This window comes from Pecten maximus, chromosome 4, assembly GCF_902652985.1.
Source record: "Pecten maximus chromosome 4, xPecMax1.1, whole genome shotgun sequence".
Classification (NCBI taxonomy): Eukaryota; Metazoa; Mollusca; class Bivalvia; order Pectinida; family Pectinidae; genus Pecten; species Pecten maximus.
Window position 1 is genome coordinate 10,352,510 of NC_047018.1, and position 20,698 is coordinate 10,373,207.

The window sequence follows — 20,698 nt, forward strand, 5'->3', positions numbered from 1 at the left end:
GATCCCGTACAATCCCGTACCCGATCCCGTACTTCGGGGCGCTTTTTATGTCGATCTCGATCACCCATAAGCTTATACATCTCAGAAGAAAACAAATGTAGTTTGACCACGTTTTCTGCACAGAGAACATAACAAGTTGCCATCATGTCAGGGGCATCTTTATCTCTGTGGATGGGAGATGTAAGAATACGTACTTTGTAAACACCTGTTTTGGAAAGAAAGCGATTAAGTATCAAAGAAAATAGTTGACAAATGTTGAAATAGTTTGGATTTATGACCCAGTATGTTTATTATTTCTTTTTATTTCTGTTTTTTTTCCCAGTTGGAGCCATATATGGATGACTATTTCATAACTTCTGCATTTGAACAGATGGGAGCAACAATCAAGTCAATGAAATTGATTAAAAATAAGGTCACAGGGTAAGACTTTCTTGTTTAATCATAAGACCCCCCCCCCCCCCCCCCAAAAAAAAAAAAAAATTCAAATTAGAAATTAACATTAACTTATAATGTATGTATTTGCAACCAAATAACCTGACAATTTCTTGAGAAATGGTGTAGAAGAATGGTGTAGAAGTGTTTGCATTAACTACAGCATATAGTAATGTCGTTTTTGTGTATCCATTGATGAGTGATAAGCGTTACGAGTCCCGTGCACTTATTAAATTGTTGATATCGATACAGTAAATGAGTTTAAAAGCATCAAACTAACCGCGAGCTGGCATCTTCGTCTGCCATTATTGGACTTTAGCTCGATCAGTTGAGCGTAAGACTAGTAAGCCAGAGGTCCTGGGTTCAATACCTAGTGGAGGCATTGATTTAAATTTAATTGTGTGATGTAACACTTAATTTGCACCCATGTATGCACACACAGGGGCATGTCATGTATGTACATATGCCATATTTCATTTGCCATCTTTCTTGTTGCCCACTCATGCCTCGCTCGATGCACCTAACTCTAATTACCTGCTAATAACACCAAAAAAAGACACTGTGATCTCCAGGTTTTTATCTGTGTCATCTTGTTAGTTGTTGTATTAGTATGTATGGTCTGGTATACAAGCTAAGAACATTTTAACATTTTTGTATCATCATGTTTACAATATTTTTCATGAACCAACTTTAGCTATAGTCTATGTCTACCAGTATGTAAATCAAAGGACTAAAGCACTAGGTGATTTGAAGAATCTTCATTAATTTTTTATTAATACTTAGGGTATTCATTGCTCAGATAAAAAATTCTAAATTTTTTAAGTTTATTACATTGTGTTTCTCATTACTTAAATATTTTATTGCATTTACATACTTCTGTGTACCATGACTTCATGTGTACACTTGCACACTTGGAATATTTTTATATCTGAATGGTCCAACATAAGGTATCCCACAGGACATTTCATGGTGATATTTTCCCAACTGATGTGTTCCCTCAGAGTGGATCAAGCTTTCTAATTTTAAGAAAAATTTAAAACTGATAAATGATTAACTTTCTTGTCTTAATCTTTAGCTACATGTAATTATAATATACCCTTTCCAAATGCTGTTATGTAATATGCATATAATGCTGTGAAACTTTTTGTGTTACATAAGAAAATAAAAAAATAATTTAAAATCATCAGAATCTGAATGTATACTATTGCATTTTTTACCTTATACAACTTTTTGTTGTTTGCATATATATATACAATATGATTAATATCCAAAATAAATGTAAATATTCTTTATCACTTTGAAAATTAGTTTATTGCTTTAAAATTGAGTAAAAATGTTGATATTCATGTCGCGCACAAATCTCCCTTATTTCAGGCAAAACTCCCTTAAAATAATCATCAATCTCCCTTATTGGTCTCCTGAAAATATGGCATGTATGAGTATATGTGTGTACTATGTATTCATTTGTTTGTTATGTAACTTTCAGTTATCTATAATCTAATTAAACTTGCTTGTTCTTCCTTTCAGTCTCCCAGCTGGCTACTGTTTCATTGACTTCCATGATGCAGAGAAGGCTCATGATGCAATGCTGAAGCTGAATGGAAAAATAATTCCCAACAGTAATCCTGTATGTACAAATCAACAGTAAACCTGTATTTACAAATCGAAAGTAACCCTGTATGTACAACCCAACAGTAACCCTGTATGTACAACCCAACAATAACCCTGTATGTACAAATCAACAATAACCTTGAATGTAAAACTCAACAGTAACCCTGTATGTACAACCCAACAATAACCCTGTATGTACAACCCAACAGTAACCCTGTATGTACAAATCAACAGTAACCCTGTATGTACAAATCAACAGTAACCCTGTATGTACAAATCAACAGTAACCCTGTTTGTACAACCCAACAGTTACCATGTATGTACAACCCAACAGTAACCCTGTATGTACAAATCAACAGTAACTCTGTATGTACAAATCAACAGTAACCCTGTATGTACAATCCAACAGTAACCCTGTATGTACAATCCAACAGTAACCCTGTATGTACAATCCAACAGTAACCCTGTATGTACAAATCAACAGTAACCCTGTATGTACAAATCAACGGCCGGTCTGTATGTACAAATCAACAGTATCTGTTGATGATGTGTTGTGTTTAGTCATAATGATTGTGGTTAAAAGTTTAACATGGAACGTGAGACCATGTAAGGTGATCAAGTTGTCTGGTATGAGAAAGGATACTGGTAATAGGCTCTGTCCCTTATCATACCTATAATGAATATTCTCACATTGCACAGTGTCCCTGTGGCAATTAAACAATCTATCTGACGAAAAAAAGGGGTTTCAAATTTAAAATAATAGTTTTGTTTTTAGCCCACCATCATCAGATGGTGGGCTATTCAAATCGCCCTGCGTCCGTGGTCCGTCGTCCCTCCGTCCCTCCGTCCCTCTGTCCGTCCGTAAACAATTCTTGTTATCGCTAATCCTCAGAAAGTACTGAAGGGATCTTTCTCAAATTTCATATATGGGTTCCCCTTGGTGCCTAGTTATGCATATTGCATTTTGAGACCAATCAGAAAACAACATGGCCGACAGGCAGCCATCTTGGATTTTGACAATTGAAGTTTGTTATCGCTATTTCTGAGAAAGTACTGAAGGGATCTTTCTCAAATTTCATATGTAGGTTTTCCTTGGTGCTTAGTTATGCATATTGCATTTTGAGACCTATCGGAAAACAACATGGCCGACAGGCAGCCATCTTGGATTTTGACAATTGAAGTTTGTTATCGCTATTTCTGAGGAAGTACTGAAGGGATCTTTCTCAAATTTCATATGTAGATTCCCCTTGGTGCCTAGTTATGCATATTGCATTTTGAGATCAATCGGAAAACAACATGGCCGACAGGCAGCCATCTTGGATTTTGACAATTGAAGTTTGTTATCGCTATTTCTGAGAAAGTACTGAAGGGATCTTTCTCAAATTTCATATGTAGGTTTCCCTTGGTGCCTAGTTATGTATATTGCATTTTGAGACCAATAGGAAAACAACATGGCCGACAGGTAGCCATCTTGGATTTTGACAATTGAAGTTTGTTATCGCTATTTCTGAGAAAGTACTGAAGGGATCTTTCTCAAATTTCATATGTAGGTTTCCCTTGGTGCCTAGTTATGCATAGTGCATTTTGAGACCAATCGGAAAACAACATGACCGATAGGCAGCCATCTTGGATTTTGACAATTGAAGTTTGTTATCGCTATTTCTAAGAAAGTACTGAAGGGATCTTTCTCAAATTTCATATGTAGGTTTCCCTTGGTGCCTAGTTATGCATATTGCATTTTGAGACCAATCGGAAAACAACATGGCCGACAGGTAGCCATCTTGGATTTTGTCAATTGAAGTTTGTTATCGCTATTTCTGAGAAAGAACTGAAGGGATCTTTCTCAAATTTCATATGTAGGTTTCCCTTGGTGCCTAGTTATGCATATTGCATTTTGAGACCAATCAGAAAACAACATGGCCGACAGGCAGCCATCTTGGATTTTGACAATTGAAGTTTGTTATCGCTATTTCTGAGAAAGTACTGAAGGGATCTTTCTCAAATTTCATATGTAGGTTTCCCTTGGTGCCTAGTTATGCATATTGCATTTTGAGACCTATCAGAAAACAACATGGCCGACAGGCAGCCATCTTGGATTTTGACAATTGAAGTTTGTTATCGCTATTTCTCAGAAAGTGCTGAAGGGATCTTTCTCAAATTTCATATATAGGTTCCCCTTGGTGCCTAGTTATGCATATTACATTTTAAGACCTATCAGAAAACAACATAGCCGACAGGCAGCCATCTTAGATTTTGACAATTGAAGTTTGTTATCGCTATTTCTCAGAAAGTAATGAAGGGATCTTTCTCAAATTTCATATTTAGGTTCCCCTCGGTGCCTAGTTATGCATATTGCATTTTGAGACTAATCGTAAAACAACATGGCCGACAGGCAGCCATCTTAGATTTTGACAATTGAAACTTATTATCGCTATTTTTCAGAAAGTACTGAAGGGATCTTTCTCAAACATTTTTATAAGTTCCCCTTTGTCTGTAGTTCTGCATATTGCATCTTGGGACCAATAGGAAAACAATATGGCCGACAGGCAGCCATCTTGTATTTTGACAATTGAAGTTTGTTATCGCTATTTTACAGAAGGTACTGAAGGGATCTTTCTCAAATTTCATATGTAGGTTCCCCTTGGTCCCTGGTGTTGCATTTTGGGACCAATCCAAAAACAACAGACAGCCATTATTGCTAAATCTTAAATTTTATATATAGGTTCCCCTTGTTTGAAAAGTACTAGAGGGCTGTTTCTGAATTTACACAGATTACATAAGACTTAGAGGAAGGGAAAAGTAGAGAAAAGATCAATCTGACATGGAACCTATAAAGATCATTCAATGGTGGGCGCCAAGATCCCTCTGGGATCTCTTGTTTGTGTTTGAGAAAAATAAGGAGGAGCAGTCGTTTTGATACAGGTGTTATCTTGATTCTTTGATACCTAACGATTGTTTCCAACATGTTTTAGCCCAAGAGGTTCAAGCTGAACACATCTAGTCATGGGAAGGAACACTTAGCAGTGTAAGTGTATATTTATTTATCTCTAAAAAACTCCCAATTTAATTTCTATATTGTTTTAGGATTTTTTTTATACTTTTGTTATCATGCTCTCATATATTTTCATTTATAATAACATTGACACAATATAAGTGCCGCTAATATATACTGTATCAAACATGGTAGCAAGAGTGGAATTTAGAATCGTTAATGTTAGCCAGAGTTTCCTCTGACCCTCACACCACACTTAGACATTCTGACAAATAAATACCCGGTGTTTCCTCTGGCCCTGACACCAGACCTTTATCTATTAGAATGCACTAGTCTAAAGGCCAGAACTACCTTGGAATGATTTAATGTATTCATACAGAATTTACACTGAAAAATACATCTTCATGTTTATATGATTACTGCAAGTATGGGTAGTTTATATTTAATTAGTACATTGTTTTCCTGTTTCAGACCAGAATTTTCTCTTTTCATTGGTGACCTCTCCATGGATGTTGATGACTATGTGTTATATTATGCTTTTGCGAAGAAATACAGATCTTGTAGATCTGCAAAAGGTAACACACTTACTGAACATATGTGGTAAGAAATACAGCTCTTGTAGATCTACAAAATGTATCACACTTATGTTACTGAACATATGTGGTAAGAAATACATATTTTGTAGATCTACAAAAAGGTAACACACTTATGTTACTGAACATATGTGGTAAGAAATACATATTTTGTAGATCTACAAAAAGGTAACACACTTATGTTACTGAACATATGTGGTCAGAAATACATATTTTGTAGATCTGTAAGGCAATACATTTTCTGTGTTTTAAGAAATTACATGACTACAATGGATGATCACAATATTTCTGATAAAGTAATTTTATTTTGTAAAATGTATAATGTATATTTGAAGTTTGTTTACCAAATGTTTAAGTTTATTCTGTCAATATTCTTCCACAGGGTTTTTAAAACAATTTCAAATTCACACTCCTGTTATATTCAAGCTTCATAAAGTCATTAGTGGAAAAATTGCTGTTCAAAATGTTTAAAGTAGCATCACGGTTCATTTGAAAGTAAACTGACACCAACATTATCTCATTTTTCAAAGCTGTACTGGTAAACAATTTCTTATTTTCACAGTTGTACTAGAAAACAGTGGACGCAGTAAAGGTTATGGATTTGTTCGCTTCTCAGAAGAAACAGACCAGCAGAGAGCTCTGATAGAAATGCAGCATATGACTGGCATTGGGTCAAAGCCTATCCGTGTGAGCCTGGCAACACCAAAACGGTAGGAGCCCATTACGATACATTTGTGCATTTACAGATCTGATATTTTGGCAGTTAATTAATGTTTTAATCATCAACTGTGTCAATACATCCATTGTGGCATAATCTAGCCTTTTCGTGAAGAAACTTGAAATGTACCTTTGGCTTTTTGATAAGTTTAGATGTGGTTTATAAAATGCATTAATGCATAGTATTGTTTATGCCTGGACTGTTAACAATGGTGAGAATTTTGTCAGTTAGTGTAAATGAATATTCAAGAGGTAATACTTTATAGAATTATAAAAAAAAATACGATTCTAATTGTTATCAGAATTGAAGGCCAAAGGAAATGTATTTTTATGATCTCTATGCAAATATATTTTCATTGCAGGCCGATGCCTCAAGATATGTCAGGAGGTGTCCATTATAGTAACTACTATGGCCACAACTATCCCTACAGTGCTACGTACTACAACTACTACAACTCACATACTTACTACAACAACCAGGACTATACAACACGCCAGGTATGTATACCAGGACTACAACACGCCAGGTACAGGTATGTATACCAGGACTACAACACGCCAGGTATGTATACACAAGTCCTACACTACAACAACCAGGGCTATACAACACACCAGGTATGTATACCAGGACTATACAACACACCAGGTATGTATACCAGACTACAACACGCCAGGTATGTATACCAGGACTATACAACACGCCAGGTATGTATACACAAGTCCTACACTACAACCACCAGGACTATACAACACACCAGGTATGTATACCAGGACTATACAACACACCAGGTATGTATACCAGGACTATACAACACACCAGGTATGTATACCAGGACTATACAACACGCCAGGTATGTATACACAAGTCTTACACTACAACAACCAGGAATATACAACACACCAGGTATGTATACACAAGTCCTACACTACAACAACCAGGTCTACAACACACCAGGTATGTATACACAAGTCCTACACTACAACAACCAGGAATATACAACACACCAGGTATGTATACCAGGACTATACAGCACACCAGGTATGTATACCAGGACTATACAACACACCAGGTATGTATACACAAGTCCTACACTACAACAACCAGGAATATACAACACACCAGGTATGTATACCAGGACTATACAACACACCAGGTATGTATACCAGGACTATACAACACACCAGGTATGTATACACAAGTCCTACACTACAATAACCAGTGTAGGACAACACGCCAGGTATGTATACCAGGACTATACAACACGCCAGGTATGTATACACAAGTCCTACACTACAACAACTAGGTCTACAACACGCCAGGTATGTATACCAGGACTATACAACACGCCAGGTATGTATACCAGGACTATACAACACACCAGGTATGTATACCAGGACTATACAACACGCCAGGTATGTATACCAGGACTATACACCACGCCAGGTATGTATACCAGGACTATACAACACACCAGGTATGTACACACAAGTCCTACACTACAACAACCAGGACTACAACACACCAGGTATGTATACCAGACTACAACACGCCAGGTATGTATACCAGACTACAACACGCCAGGTATGTATACCAGGACTATACAACACACCAGGTATGTATACCAGACTACAACACGCCAGGTATGTATACCAGGACTATACAACACACCAGGTATGTATACCAGACTACAACACGCCAGGTATGTATACCAGGACTATACAACACGCCAGGTATGTATACCAGGACTATACAACACACCAGGTATGTATACCAGGACTACAACACGCCAGGTATGTATACACAAGTCCTACACTACAACAACCATGACAATACAACACGCCAGGTATGTATGCACAAGTCTTACACTACAACAACCATGACAATATAACACAGCATCATACAGAAATCTCATAAATACTTGTATATTTTGTTTTCTTAGTAAAATATTGCACTTAACTAAGTTTATGTGTGAATTCTTTAGAATAAGCCATGTGACATGTTTAGACTAGTGTACAATCTCCTGTCATTTCCACAGAGTGGACATCATGAACATAACACTGAGGAGGACGTAGATGCTTTAGAAGGTAAGACAGTATTTTGTTTCACCCTATAAATCATTTCCTACTTTTGTATAGTCGTTTGAAGGAATCATGAGTGAGTTTTTTTTTAGCTCACCTGGCCCCAAGCTTATGCCAGGTGTCCGTGATCTAGCATCTGTCAACATTTCCTTAAAATCCCTACTAGTCATAAACACCTGAATGGATATTAATTTGGTCTGTAGCATTATTGGGCTAAGGAGAATAAATGCTGTTAAATGAAGGGTGCGGTTCCTTGGGGCTGGAGTTGCAAGGCTCAATAGGGGAAATAAAGGTAAATAATTTAAATTGCTACTTGTTCTGAACAACCGAATGAGTTTTTATGAGATTTTATGTGGAGCATTATTGGTCATAGGAGATTTAAGATTGTTTAAACAGAGAATATGGCTCTCCTTGGGCCAGAGGGATGGGGCCCTTTAGTGGAAATTGAGGTAAATATGTTTAATCCCTATGTGTCCTGAACGCCTGAATGAATTTTGATGAAATTTGGTCTGGAGTGTTATTGGGCTAAGTAGATCAAATTTTGTATTAACAAAGGATGTGGCACACTTGGGGTGGGAGATAAAAGCCATATAGGGGAAATATAGCAAATTTTTGCGCATGACAGGATTTGGACCACCTGGTTTGGTTTGAACCAGTGTTGAGAGAGGCAGTTCAAAAGTAGGAACACAATTGAAATATAACTTAAATGAGAGTATTTTACACTGATAACTGAAATATTAAGGTGAGCGATGTAAGCCCTCTGGGCCTCTTGTTTAGCTACAGTTAAATTGTGACTGATTTACTCATGAATTGATTTGATTAAAATCACACATTTTCAATTTCTGGAATTTTCATACCCAAGATTCATGTCATATTTGATGGTGACACATGCTAATATTTCAGATGTAGCATTTTATTAGAGCAAGTGATGTTCTGAACCACTTTAAATCACCACAATCTCATGCCATTTGATATTGCAAAACTGAACTATGTACTTGAAATATTCCATATGCAAGTCTATAACCTGATTGTATATGTAACCCTGGTAAATACTAGCCGCAATATACCGCTCGGCTAGAGAGATCTTCTCTTTAGCTCGATCGGTTGAGCGTAAGACTAGTAAGCCATAGGTCCGGGTTCGATCCCTAGCGGAGGTGGTGATTTAAATTTAATTAATCCTGCGCTCTGTTACATATAGTTTTTAGCTACAGGAGGTATTATTTAGACTATCTTGTCTTTTTCAGAACCAGAATTAGAAGTTGACATTTTCAGATACAACAAGGACTACATGGAACAGAGTGAGGTATGGATATCTCAAATACGAACAGTTCTACTTATTTTAGTGATATTCAATACTTTAAGTTGATTACTGGTTTAATACCACCTACATGACTATAGTGATCATACAAGTGGTACAGTACTTCTGTCAGCTATAGTGGGGATTGGGACTATGAGGCCTGGCCATCATGCCTCGGGTATCAGCTCTTAATACCACCTACATGACTATAGTGATCATACAAGTGGTACAGTACTTCTGTCAATTGTAGTGGGGATTGGACCATGAGGCCTGGCCCTCGGGTATCGGCTGTACGTGGTGACGTCTCTATTGGTCCTCTGATAATGACATGGTTATCACAGTTGGAAGTGTTTTTCCTATTTTGTTTTTGTCATGTTTTTCTCTTTTTTGTCTGTTGTAGGAAATCTTTGAGGCAATAGAATTATCTCGATGGACACCATTGGACAGCATTGCATCCAAAGTCACCAATCACATGATCTGATCTGACATGGACACTTGTCATCAAACACTAGTAATCATGAGTTGAAAGGAAGATGGAAGAAAGAATTTGAAAGTTGATAATATGATGTTTGTTGTATGGATGAACTATCATTTCCTTGAGACACTGACTGGTCATACAATCTAATTAAATTGTACATTTGTATGCAAGAAATCATTGTGTCATTAATTACTGTAACATAATCAAGTTCAATAGGATTTTAGATATGCTGATTAATAATATATGTTTGTGGTCAAGTGAAATGTGAGAACTGTATTATTAAAATGTGAGAACTATACTCTTATGCATTTTTGTTGGTTTATCGGAGATTAATTGAAACAAATCAGTAAGTAATGGATAAATCTGCATTTCAAACTTTTCATGAAATTGATGAGGACAAGTTAAGGTTGAAATTGTGATTATCACATGTGAAATGTATAATGACTTGGTTTATTTCAGAATATTTTCATTGAATAAACACCAGATGAAATATATTTATAGCCTTGATTTACAGTGAAAAAGCTCAATATATTCTCTTGAGTTATGAGAGGAAACAGTGTAGTTAGGAGAGGACACAGTGTAGTTAGGAGAGGACACAGTGTAGTTAGGAGAGGACACAGTGTAGTTAGGAGAGGACACAGTGTAGTTAGGAGAGGACACAGTGTAGTTAGGAGAGGACACAGTGTAGTTAGGAGAGGACGCGGTGTAGTTAGGAGAGGACGCGGTGTAGTTAGGAGAGGACACAGTGTAGTTAGGAGAGGACACAGTGTAGTTAGGAGAGGACTCAGTGTAGTTAGGAGAGGACACAGTGTAGTTAGGAGAGGACACAGTGTAGTTATGAGAGTACACGGCGTAGTTAGGAGAGGACACAGTGTAGTTAGGAGAGTACACGATGTAGTTAGGAGAGGACACAGTGTAGTTAGGAGAGGACTCAGTGTAGTTAGGAGAGGACACAGTGTAGTTAGGAGAGGACGCGGTATAGTTAGGAGAGGACACAGTGTAGTTAGGAGAGGACACAGTGTAGTTAGGAGAGGACACAGTGTAGTTAGGAGAGGACACAGTGTAGTTAGGACAGGACACGATGTAGTTAGGAGAGGACACAGTGTAGTTAGGAGAGGACTCAGTGTAGTTAGGAGAGGACACAGTGTAGTTAGGAGAGGACGCGGTATAGTTAGGAGAGGACACAGTGTAGTGAGGAGAGTATATGGTGTAGTTAGGAGAGGACACGGTGTCGTTAGGAGAGGACACAGTGTCGTTAGGAGAGTACACGGTGTAGTTAGGAGAGGACACGGTGTAGTTAGGAGAGGGCACAGTGTAGTTAGGAGAGGACACAGTGTAGTTAGGAGAGGACACGGTGTAGTTAGGAGAGGACACAGTGTAGTTAGGAGAGGACACAGTGTAGTTAGGAGAGGACACAGTGTAGTTAGGAGAGGACACGGTGTAGTTAGGAGAGGACACGGTGTCGTTAGGAGAGGACACAGTGTAGTTAGGAGAGTACATGGTGTAGTTAGGAGATAACACGGCGTAGTTAGGAGAGGACACGGTGTAGTTATGATAGGACACAGTGTAGTGAGGAGAGTACATGGTGTAGTTAGGAGAGGACACGGTGTCGTTAGGAGAGGACACAGTGTCGTTAGGAGAGTACACGGTGTAGTTAGGAGAGGACACGGTGTAGTTAGGAGAGGGCACAGTGTAGTTAGGAGAGGACACAGTGTAGTTAGGAGAGGACACAGTGTAGTTAGGAGAGGACACAGTGTAGTTAGGAGAGGACACAGTGTAGTTATAATAATAATAATAATAATAATAATATCTTTTATTTAACCAGGGTAACATATTTAGACAATGTCTAGTTTACAACATGGCCCTGCATCAAATATATTTACACAAGCATGGCATAATTTAAAATAACGATATAATATAACAATGTAATAAATATATAATTATCATCACAGCTTAAATATGATTTATAAATGAACGCTTGTATATCACACAAGTGTTGCTGAAGGACATTATTAAAGCACAAGGAGTCGAATATACATACAATGCTAATATAGCAAAAGGTAAAAATTGACAGAATATACACTAATATAGTGTGAATTAAAATGGTACAATGAAGTAGGTGATCTAAAATTAAATTTAGAAGATTGAATATTACTATACTAAAATATCAGTGTAAGGGATGAATCACAGATATAACTATATATTCTATTAATAATCACAAAAGAAATATTTAGAAATTAAAACTAGACTAGTTGAAGTAATTTATAAAATATTGCAGTATATATATATATATATATAGCTAAGATTTTGAGAAGTAAAGCTGCAGGTATCTAGTTTTAAAAATCCCAATACTAACTGAGTCTCTAATAGTATCATTAGCTTCGTTCCATAAAATTGAACATGTATATACAAATGAACGTTTGAAATAGTTTGTTCTGGCTGTTGGAACATACAATTTGTTTGATATAGAAGATCTAGTGTTTCTGCCATTCACATTTTTTACATAAGAAAACATGTTTGTTAAAATACCTGGTGATTCACAATGTAGTTAGGAGAGTACACAGTGTAGTTAGGAGAGGACACAGTGTAGTTAGGAGAGGACACAGTGTAGTTAGGAAAGGACACAGTGTAGTTAGGAAAGGACACAGCGTAGTTAGGAGAGGACACAGCGTAGTTAGGAGAGGACACAGTGTAGTTAGGAGAGGACACAGTGTAGTTAGGAGAGGACACAGTGTAGTTAGGAGAGGACACAGTGTAGTTAGGAGAGGACGCGGTGTAGTTAGGAGAGGACACGGTGTAGTTAGGAGAGGACGCGGTGTAGTTAGGAAAGGACACGGTGTCGTTAGGAGAGGACACAGTGTAGTTAGGAGAGGACACGGTGTCGTTAGGAGAGGACACAGTGTAGTTAGGAGAGTACATGGTGTAGTTAGGAGATAACACAGTGTAGTTAGGAGAGGACACGGTGTAGTTAGGAGAGTACACGGTGTAGTTAGGAGAGGACGCGGTGTAGTTAGGAGAGGACACAGTGTAGTTAGGAGAGGGCACAGTGTCGTTAGGAGAGGACACAGTGTAGTTAGGAGAGGATACGGTGTAGTTAGGAGAGGACACGGTGTAGTTAGGAGAGGACACAGTGTAGTTAGGAGAGGACACAGTGTAGTTAGGAAAGGACACAGTGTAGTTAGGAAAGGACACAGTGTAGTTAGGAGAGGACACGGTGTAGTTAGGAGAGGACACAGTGTCGTTAGGAGAGGACAAGGTGTAGTTAGGGGAGGGTACAGTGTAGTTATGAGAAGACACAGTGTCGTTAGGAGAGGACACAGTGTAGTTAGGGGAGGGTACAGTGTCGTTAGGAGAGGACACAGTGTAGTTAGGAGAGGACACAGTGTAGTTAGGAGAGGACTCAGTGTCGTTAGGAGAGGACACGGCGTAGTTAGGAGAGGACACAGTGTAGTTAGGAGAGGACTCAGTGTAGTTAGGAGAGGACACAGTGTAGTTAGGAGAGGACACGGTGTAGTTAGGAGAGGACACGGTGTAGTTAGGAGAGGACTCCGTGTAGTTAGGAGAGGACTCAGTGTAGTTAGGAGAGGACACAGTGTAGTAAGGAGAGGACACAGTGTAGTAAGGAGAGGACACAGTGTAGTTAGGAGAGGACACAGTGTAGTTAGGAGAGGACACGGTGTAGTTAGGAGAGGACACGGTGTAGTTAGGAGAGGACACGGTGTAGTTAGGAGAGGACACGGTGTAGTTAGGAGAGGACACGGCGTAGTTAGGAGAGGACACGGCGTAGTTAGGAGAGGACACGGCGTAGTTAGGAGAGGACACGGCGTAGTTAGGAGAGGACACGGCGTAGTTAGGAGAGGACACGGCGTAGTTAGGAGAGGACACGGCGTAGTTAGGAGAGGACACGGCGTAGTTAGGAGAGGACACGGTGTAATTATGAGAGGACACGGTGTAGTTATGAGAGGACACAGTGTAGTTAGGAGAGGACACAGTGTAGTAATGATAGGACACAGTGTAGTGAGGAGAGTATATGGTGTAGTTAGGAGAGGACACGGTGTCGTTAGGAGAGGACACAGTGTCGTTAGGAGAGTACACGGTGTAGTTAGGAGAGGACACAGTGTAGTTAGGAGAGGGCACAGTGTAGTTAGGAGAGGACACAGTGTAGTTAGGAGAGGACACGGTGTAGTTAGGAGAGGACACAGTGTAGTTAGGAGAGGACACAGTGTAGTTAGGAGAGGACACAGTGTAGTTAGGAGAGGACACGGTGTAGTTAGGAGAGGACACAGTGTAGTTAGGAGAGTACATGGTGTAGTTAGGAGATAACACGGCGTAGTTAGGAGAGGACACGGTGTAGTTATGATAGGACACAGTGTAGTGAGGAGAGTACATGGTGTAGTTAGGAGAGGACACGGTGTCGTTAGGAGAGGACACAGTGTCGTTAGGAGAGTACACGGTGTAGTTAGGAGAGGACACGGTGTAGTTAGGAGAGGGCACAGTGTAGTTAGGAGAGGACACAGTGTAGTTAGGAGAGGACACAGTGTAGTTAGGAGAGGACACAGTGTAGTTAGGAGAGGACACAGTGTAGTTAGGAGAGGACACAGTGTAGTTATAATAATAATAATAATAATAATAATATCTTTTATTTAACCAGGGTAACATATTTAGACAATGTCTAGTTTACAACATGGCCCTGCATCAAATATATTTACACAAGCATGGCATAATTTAAAATAACGATATAATATAACAATGTAATAAATATATAATTATCATCACAGCTTAAATATGATTTATAAATGAACGCTTGTATATCACACAAGTGTTGCTGAAGGACATTATTAAAGCACAAGGAGTCGAATATACATACAATGCTAATATAGCAAAAGGTAAAAATTGACAGAATATACACTAATATAGTGTGAATTAAAATGGTACAATGAAGTAGGTGATCTAAAATTAAATTTAGAAGATTGAATATTACTATACTAAAATATCAGTGTAAGGGATGAATCACAGATATAACTATATATTCTATTAATAATCACAAAAGAAATATTTAGAAATTAAAACTAGACTAGTTGAAGTAATTTATAAAATATTGCAGTATATATATATATATATATAGCTAAGATTTTGAGAAGTAAAGCTGCAGGTATCTAGTTTTAAAAATCCCAATACTAACTGAGTCTCTAATAGTATCATTAGCTTCGTTCCATAAAATTGAACATGTATATACAAATGAACGTTTGAAATAGTTTGTTCTGGCTGTTGGAACATACAATTTGTTTGATATAGAAGATCTAGTGTTTCTGCCATTCACATTTTTTACATAAGAAAACATGTTTGTTAAAATACCTGGTGATTCACAATGTAGTTAGGAGAGTACACAGTGTAGTTAGGAGAGGACACAGTGTAGTTAGGAGAGGACACAGTGTAGTTAGGAAAGGACACAGTGTAGTTAGGAAAGGACACAGCGTAGTTAGGAGAGGACACAGCGTAGTTAGGAGAGGACACAGTGTAGTTAGGAGAGGACACAGTGTAGTTAGGAGAGGACTCAGTGTAGTTAGGAGAGGACACAGTGTAGTTAGGAGAGGACGCGGTGTAGTTAGGAGAGGACATGGTGTAGTTAGGAGAGGACGCGGTGTAGTTAGGAAAGGACACGGTGTCGTTAGGAGAGGACACAGTGTAGTTAGGAGAGGACACGGTGTCGTTAGGAGAGGACACAGTGTAGTTAGGAGAGTACATGGTGTAGTTAGGAGATAACACAGTGTAGTTAGGAGAGGACACGGTGTAGTTAGGAGAGTACACGGTGTAGTTAGGAGAGGACGCGGTGTAGTTAGGAGAGGACACAGTGTAGTTAGGAGAGGGCACAGTGTCGTTAGGAGAGGACACAGTGTAGTTAGGAGAGGACACGGTGTAGTTAGGAGAGGACACGGTGTAGTTAGGAGAGGACACGGTGTAGTTAGGAGAGGACACAGTGTAGTTAGGAGAGGACACAGTGTAGTTAGGAGAGGACACAGTGTAGTTAGGAGAGGACACAGTGTAGTTAGGAGAGGACACGGTGTAGTTAGGAGAGGACACGGTGTCGTTAGGAGAGGACACAGTGTAGTTAGGAGAGTACATGATGTAGTTAGGAGATAACACGGCGTAGTTAGGAGAGGACACGGTGTAGTTATGATAGGACACAGTGTAGTGAGGAGAGTACATGGTGTAGTTAGGAGAGGACACGGTGTCGTTAGGAGAGGACACAGTGTCGTTAGGAGAGTACACGGTGTAGTTAGGAGAGGACACGGTGTAGTTAGGAGAGGACACAGTGTAGTTAGGAGAGGACACAGTGTAGTTAGGAGAGGACACAGTGTAGTTAGGAGAGGACACAGTGTAGTTAGGAGAGGACACAGTGTAGTTAGGAGAGGACACAGTGTAGTTATAATAATAATAATAATAATAATAATATCTTTTATTTAACCAGGGTAACATATTTAGACAATGTCTAGTTTACAACATGGCCCTGCATCAAATATATTTACACAAGCATGGCATAATTTAAAATAACGATATAATATAACAATGTAATAAATATATAATTATCATCACAGCTTAAATATGATTTATAAATGAACGCTTGTATATCACACAAGTGTTGCTGAAGGACATTATTAAAGCACAAGGAGTCGAATATACATACAATGCTAATATAGCAAAAGGTAAAAATTGACAGAATATACACTAATATAGTGTGAATTAAAATGGTACAATGAAGTAGGTGATCTAAAATTAAATTTAGAAGATTGAATATTACTATACTAAAATATCAGTGTAAGGGATGAATCACAGATATAACTATATATTCTATTAATAATCACAAAAGAAATATTTAGAAATTAAAACTAGACTAGTTGAAGTAATTTATAAAATATTGCAGTATATATATATATATATATAGCTAAGATTTTGAGAAGTAAAGCTGCAGGTATCTAGTTTTAAAAATCCCAATACTAACTGAGTCTCTAATAGTATCATTAGCTTCGTTCCATAAAATTGAACATGTATATACAAATGAACGTTTGAAATAGTTTGTTCTGGCTGTTGGAACATACAATTTGTTTGATATAGAAGATCTAGTGTTTCTGCCATTCACATTTTTTACATAAGAAAACATGTTTGTTAAAATACCTGGTGATTCACAATGTAGTTAGGAGAGTACACAGTGTAGTTAGGAGAGGACACAGTGTAGTTAGGAGAGGACACAGTGTAGTTAGGAGAGGACACAGTGTAGTTAGGAAAGGACACAGTGTAGTTAGGAAAGGACACAGCGTAGTTAGGAGAGGACACAGCGTAGTTAGGAGAGGACACAGTGTAGTTAGGAGAGGACACAGTGTAGTTAGGAGAGGACTCAGTGTAGTTAGGAGAGGACACAGTGTAGTTAGGAGAGGACGCGGTGTAGTTAGGAGAGGACACGGTGTAGTTAGGAGAGGACGCGGTGTAGTTAGGAAAGGACACGGTGTCGTTAGGAGAGGACACAGTGTAGTTAGGAGAGGACACGGTGTCGTTAGGAGAGGACACAGTGTAGTTAGGAGAGTACATGGTGTAGTTAGGAGATAACACAGTGTAGTTAGGAGAGGACACGGTGTAGTTAGGAGAGTACACGGTGTAGTTAGGAGAGGACGCGGTGTAGTTAGGAGAGGGCACAGTGTCGTTAGGAGAGGACACAGTGTAGTTAGGAGAGGACACGGTGAAGTTAGGAGAGGACACGGTGTAGTTAGGAGAGGACACAGTGTAGTTAGGAGAGGACACAGTGTAGTTAGGAGAGGACACAGTGTAGTTAGGAAAGGACACAGTGTAGTTAGGAAAGGACACAGTGTAGTTAGGAGAGGACACGGTGTAGTTAGGAGAGGACACAGTGTCGTTAGGAGAGGACAAGGTGTAGTTAGGGGAGGGTACAGTGTAGTTATGAGAGGACACAGTGTCGTTAGGAGAGGACACAGTGTAGTTAGGGGAGGGTACAGTGTCGTTAGGAGAGGACACAGTGTAGTTAGGAGAGGACACAGTGTAGTTAGGAGAGGACACAGTGTCGTTAGGAGAGGACACGGCGTAGTTAGGAGAGGACACAGTGTAGTTAGGAGAGGACTCAGTGTAGTTAGGAGAGGACACAGTGTAGTTAGGAGAGGACACAGTGTAGTTAGGAGAGGACACGGTGTAGTTAGGAGAGGACACGGTGTAGTTAGGAGAGGACTCCGTGTAGTTAGGAGAGGACTCAGTGTAGTTAGGAGAGGACACAGTGTAGTAAGGAGAGGACACAGTGTAGTAAGGAGAGGACACAGTGTAGTTAGGAGAGGACACAGTGTAGTTAGGAGAGGACACGGTGTAGTTAGGAGAGGACACGGTGTAGTTAGGAGAGGACACAGTGTAGTTAGGAGAGGACACGGTGTAGTTAGGAGAGGACACGGTGTAGTTAGGAGAGGACACGGTGTAGTTAGGAGAGGACACGGCGTAGTTAGGAGAGGACACGGCGTAGTTAGGAGAGGACACGGCGTAGTTAGGAGAGGACACGGCGTAGTTAGGAGAGGACACGGCGTAGTTAGGAGAGGACACGGTGTAATTATGAGAGGACACGGTGTAGTTATGAGAGGACACAGTGTAGTTAGGAGAGGACACAGTGTAGTTAGGAGAGGACACAGTGTAGTTAGGAGAGGACTCAGTGTCGTTAGGAGAGGACACGGTGTAGTTATGAGAGGACACGGTGTAGTTAGGAGAGGACACTGCGTAGTTAGGAGAGGACTCGGTGTAGTTAGGAGAGGACACGGTGTAGTTAGGAGAGGACACGGCGTAGTTAGGAGAGGACGCGGTATAGTTAGGAGAGGACACAGTGTCGTTAGGAGAGGACACGGTGTAGTTAGGAGAGGACACAGTGTAGTTAGGAGAGGACACAGTGTAGCTAGGAGAGGACACAGTGTCGTAATGAGAGGACACGGTGTAGTTAGGAGAGGACACAGTGTAGTTAGGAGAGGACACAGTGTAGTTAGGAGAGGACGCGGTGTAGTTAGGAGATGACACAGTGTAGTTAGGAGAGGACACGGTGTAGTTAGGAGAGGACACGGTGTAGTTAGGAGAGGACACGGTGTAGTTAGGAGAGGACACAATGTAATTAGGAGATGACACAGTGTAGTTAAGAGAGGACATGATGTGTACATTTATTTGACAGTTGTGTCATAATCATGGTTGTAATTACGGAGAAGGGGAATAACTCTTACATACTTGAGTTAAAATAAGCCAATGCGTTTATACCACCAAATAGTTTTGTCAGATTTGTGTGTCGCAACAAGTAAGTGTTCAAATAGTGATTATGATATCAAGCTGACATTCTGAAACTGACTACAGCCCATTTTTACATCGTTGAACTGTCATTTTCATTACCAAATTTTTCGAGCAAGAACAAGATCATTTGTGACGTGCCAATTTTGACTGTCTCCGGAAACAATGAATGTTGCAAGTTCTACTAGAAGAATTTACTGAATGCAGATATAAATTTAGATATGTTAACATGAGGACAAAAGAGAACAACGTAAGAAAAACAAGTTGAGAATTGACTGAGTGATTTATTTACCGGTATATAGATATTGTGAATACAGAATTATAATAATAATAGACGTCCTTGTTGACCTTAGTTATTTCCTTGTATATCGGATCAACTATATATTCATACCAATTTAACAGTTTCTGTAAGTGTGTCCACCTCAAAGATTTCCTTATCTTACACGATATATTGTATAAAAATGCTACACAATCAAGGTCGACAGTTAGTGTGATAGAAATACCTCGTATTTTGAAGAAGTAGCAGTCCCACAATTCAATACCCCCTTGTTGGATTGTACGAAAATGTTTGATGTTTAAATGAGTAAAAGAGAAGTATAAATTGTTCCCAGTAAATAATGAGCATTTAGCAACAAAGTCAAGAGTGCTTGGTACTTGACCCGTCATCAAACACAAGTTTGAGGTCAAACTGTGCTCTACGGAATCGGTATTCAGTACGTTTTCCGACCATCCAACACAGGTTTGAGGTCAAACTCTACAGAATCGGTATTCAGTACGTTTACCGACCATCCGACACAAGATGGACGTCAAAACCGCGATATATGGAATCCGTCCGTATACCTACCGTCCGTGCTGCCGTGCTGCAAAATCACTTAACTAGGCAGGGCAAAATATAGGAGAAGAAATTCATTTTGTGTTTAGAGTAAATATCCTAAAAGACATCGTCTGTTTTAATTGATATAACTATATAATGTGTAATAGGAAAACGTAAGAATTGGTTTTTATCTGGAATGTTACGCGATAATTGTGACGTCCTTGTGTCGAAAATCAGCAGGCAATTAATATTGTAATGCTAATACTGAGTTGGCGGAAAACAACGGCCAGTATCCTCTTACGATTATGACAGTACAAACAAAACTAGAATGCCAGCTGGCCATTACATAGACATAGCCTAATACTCGAGCGGA

The 20,698-nt window shown here is 39.2% G+C and overlaps 1 protein-coding gene across 50 annotated transcripts; it reads left to right on the forward strand.

Annotated features, from left to right (window-relative positions):
- Positions 1-32: 32 nt before the first annotated feature.
- LOC117325196 (tRNA selenocysteine 1-associated protein 1-like) lies at positions 33-10,693 on the forward strand. Of its 50 annotated transcripts, none has more exons than XM_033881251.1 (15): positions 40-180; positions 323-420; positions 1,960-2,059; positions 5,016-5,068; positions 5,507-5,610; positions 6,191-6,338; positions 6,708-6,843; positions 6,879-7,050; positions 7,104-7,300; positions 7,416-7,530; positions 7,584-7,871; positions 7,928-8,076; positions 8,382-8,430; positions 9,669-9,727; positions 10,122-10,693. In XM_033881251.1, exons 1-15 carry the CDS (start codon positions 145-147, stop codon positions 10,200-10,202), a joined length of 1,785 nt encoding a protein of 594 aa, XP_033737142.1. In that variant the 5' UTR covers positions 40-144; the 3' UTR covers positions 10,203-10,693. The 50 variants fall into 50 exon arrangements, with proteins under 50 accessions (XP_033737129.1, XP_033737122.1, XP_033737144.1 ...); XM_033881258.1 differs by having other exon boundaries at positions 41-180; positions 6,879-7,019; positions 7,051-7,284; positions 7,482-7,530; XM_033881227.1 differs by having other exon boundaries at positions 39-180; positions 6,879-7,530; positions 7,584-7,614; positions 7,666-7,871.
- Positions 10,694-20,698: the final 10,005 nt, after the last annotated feature.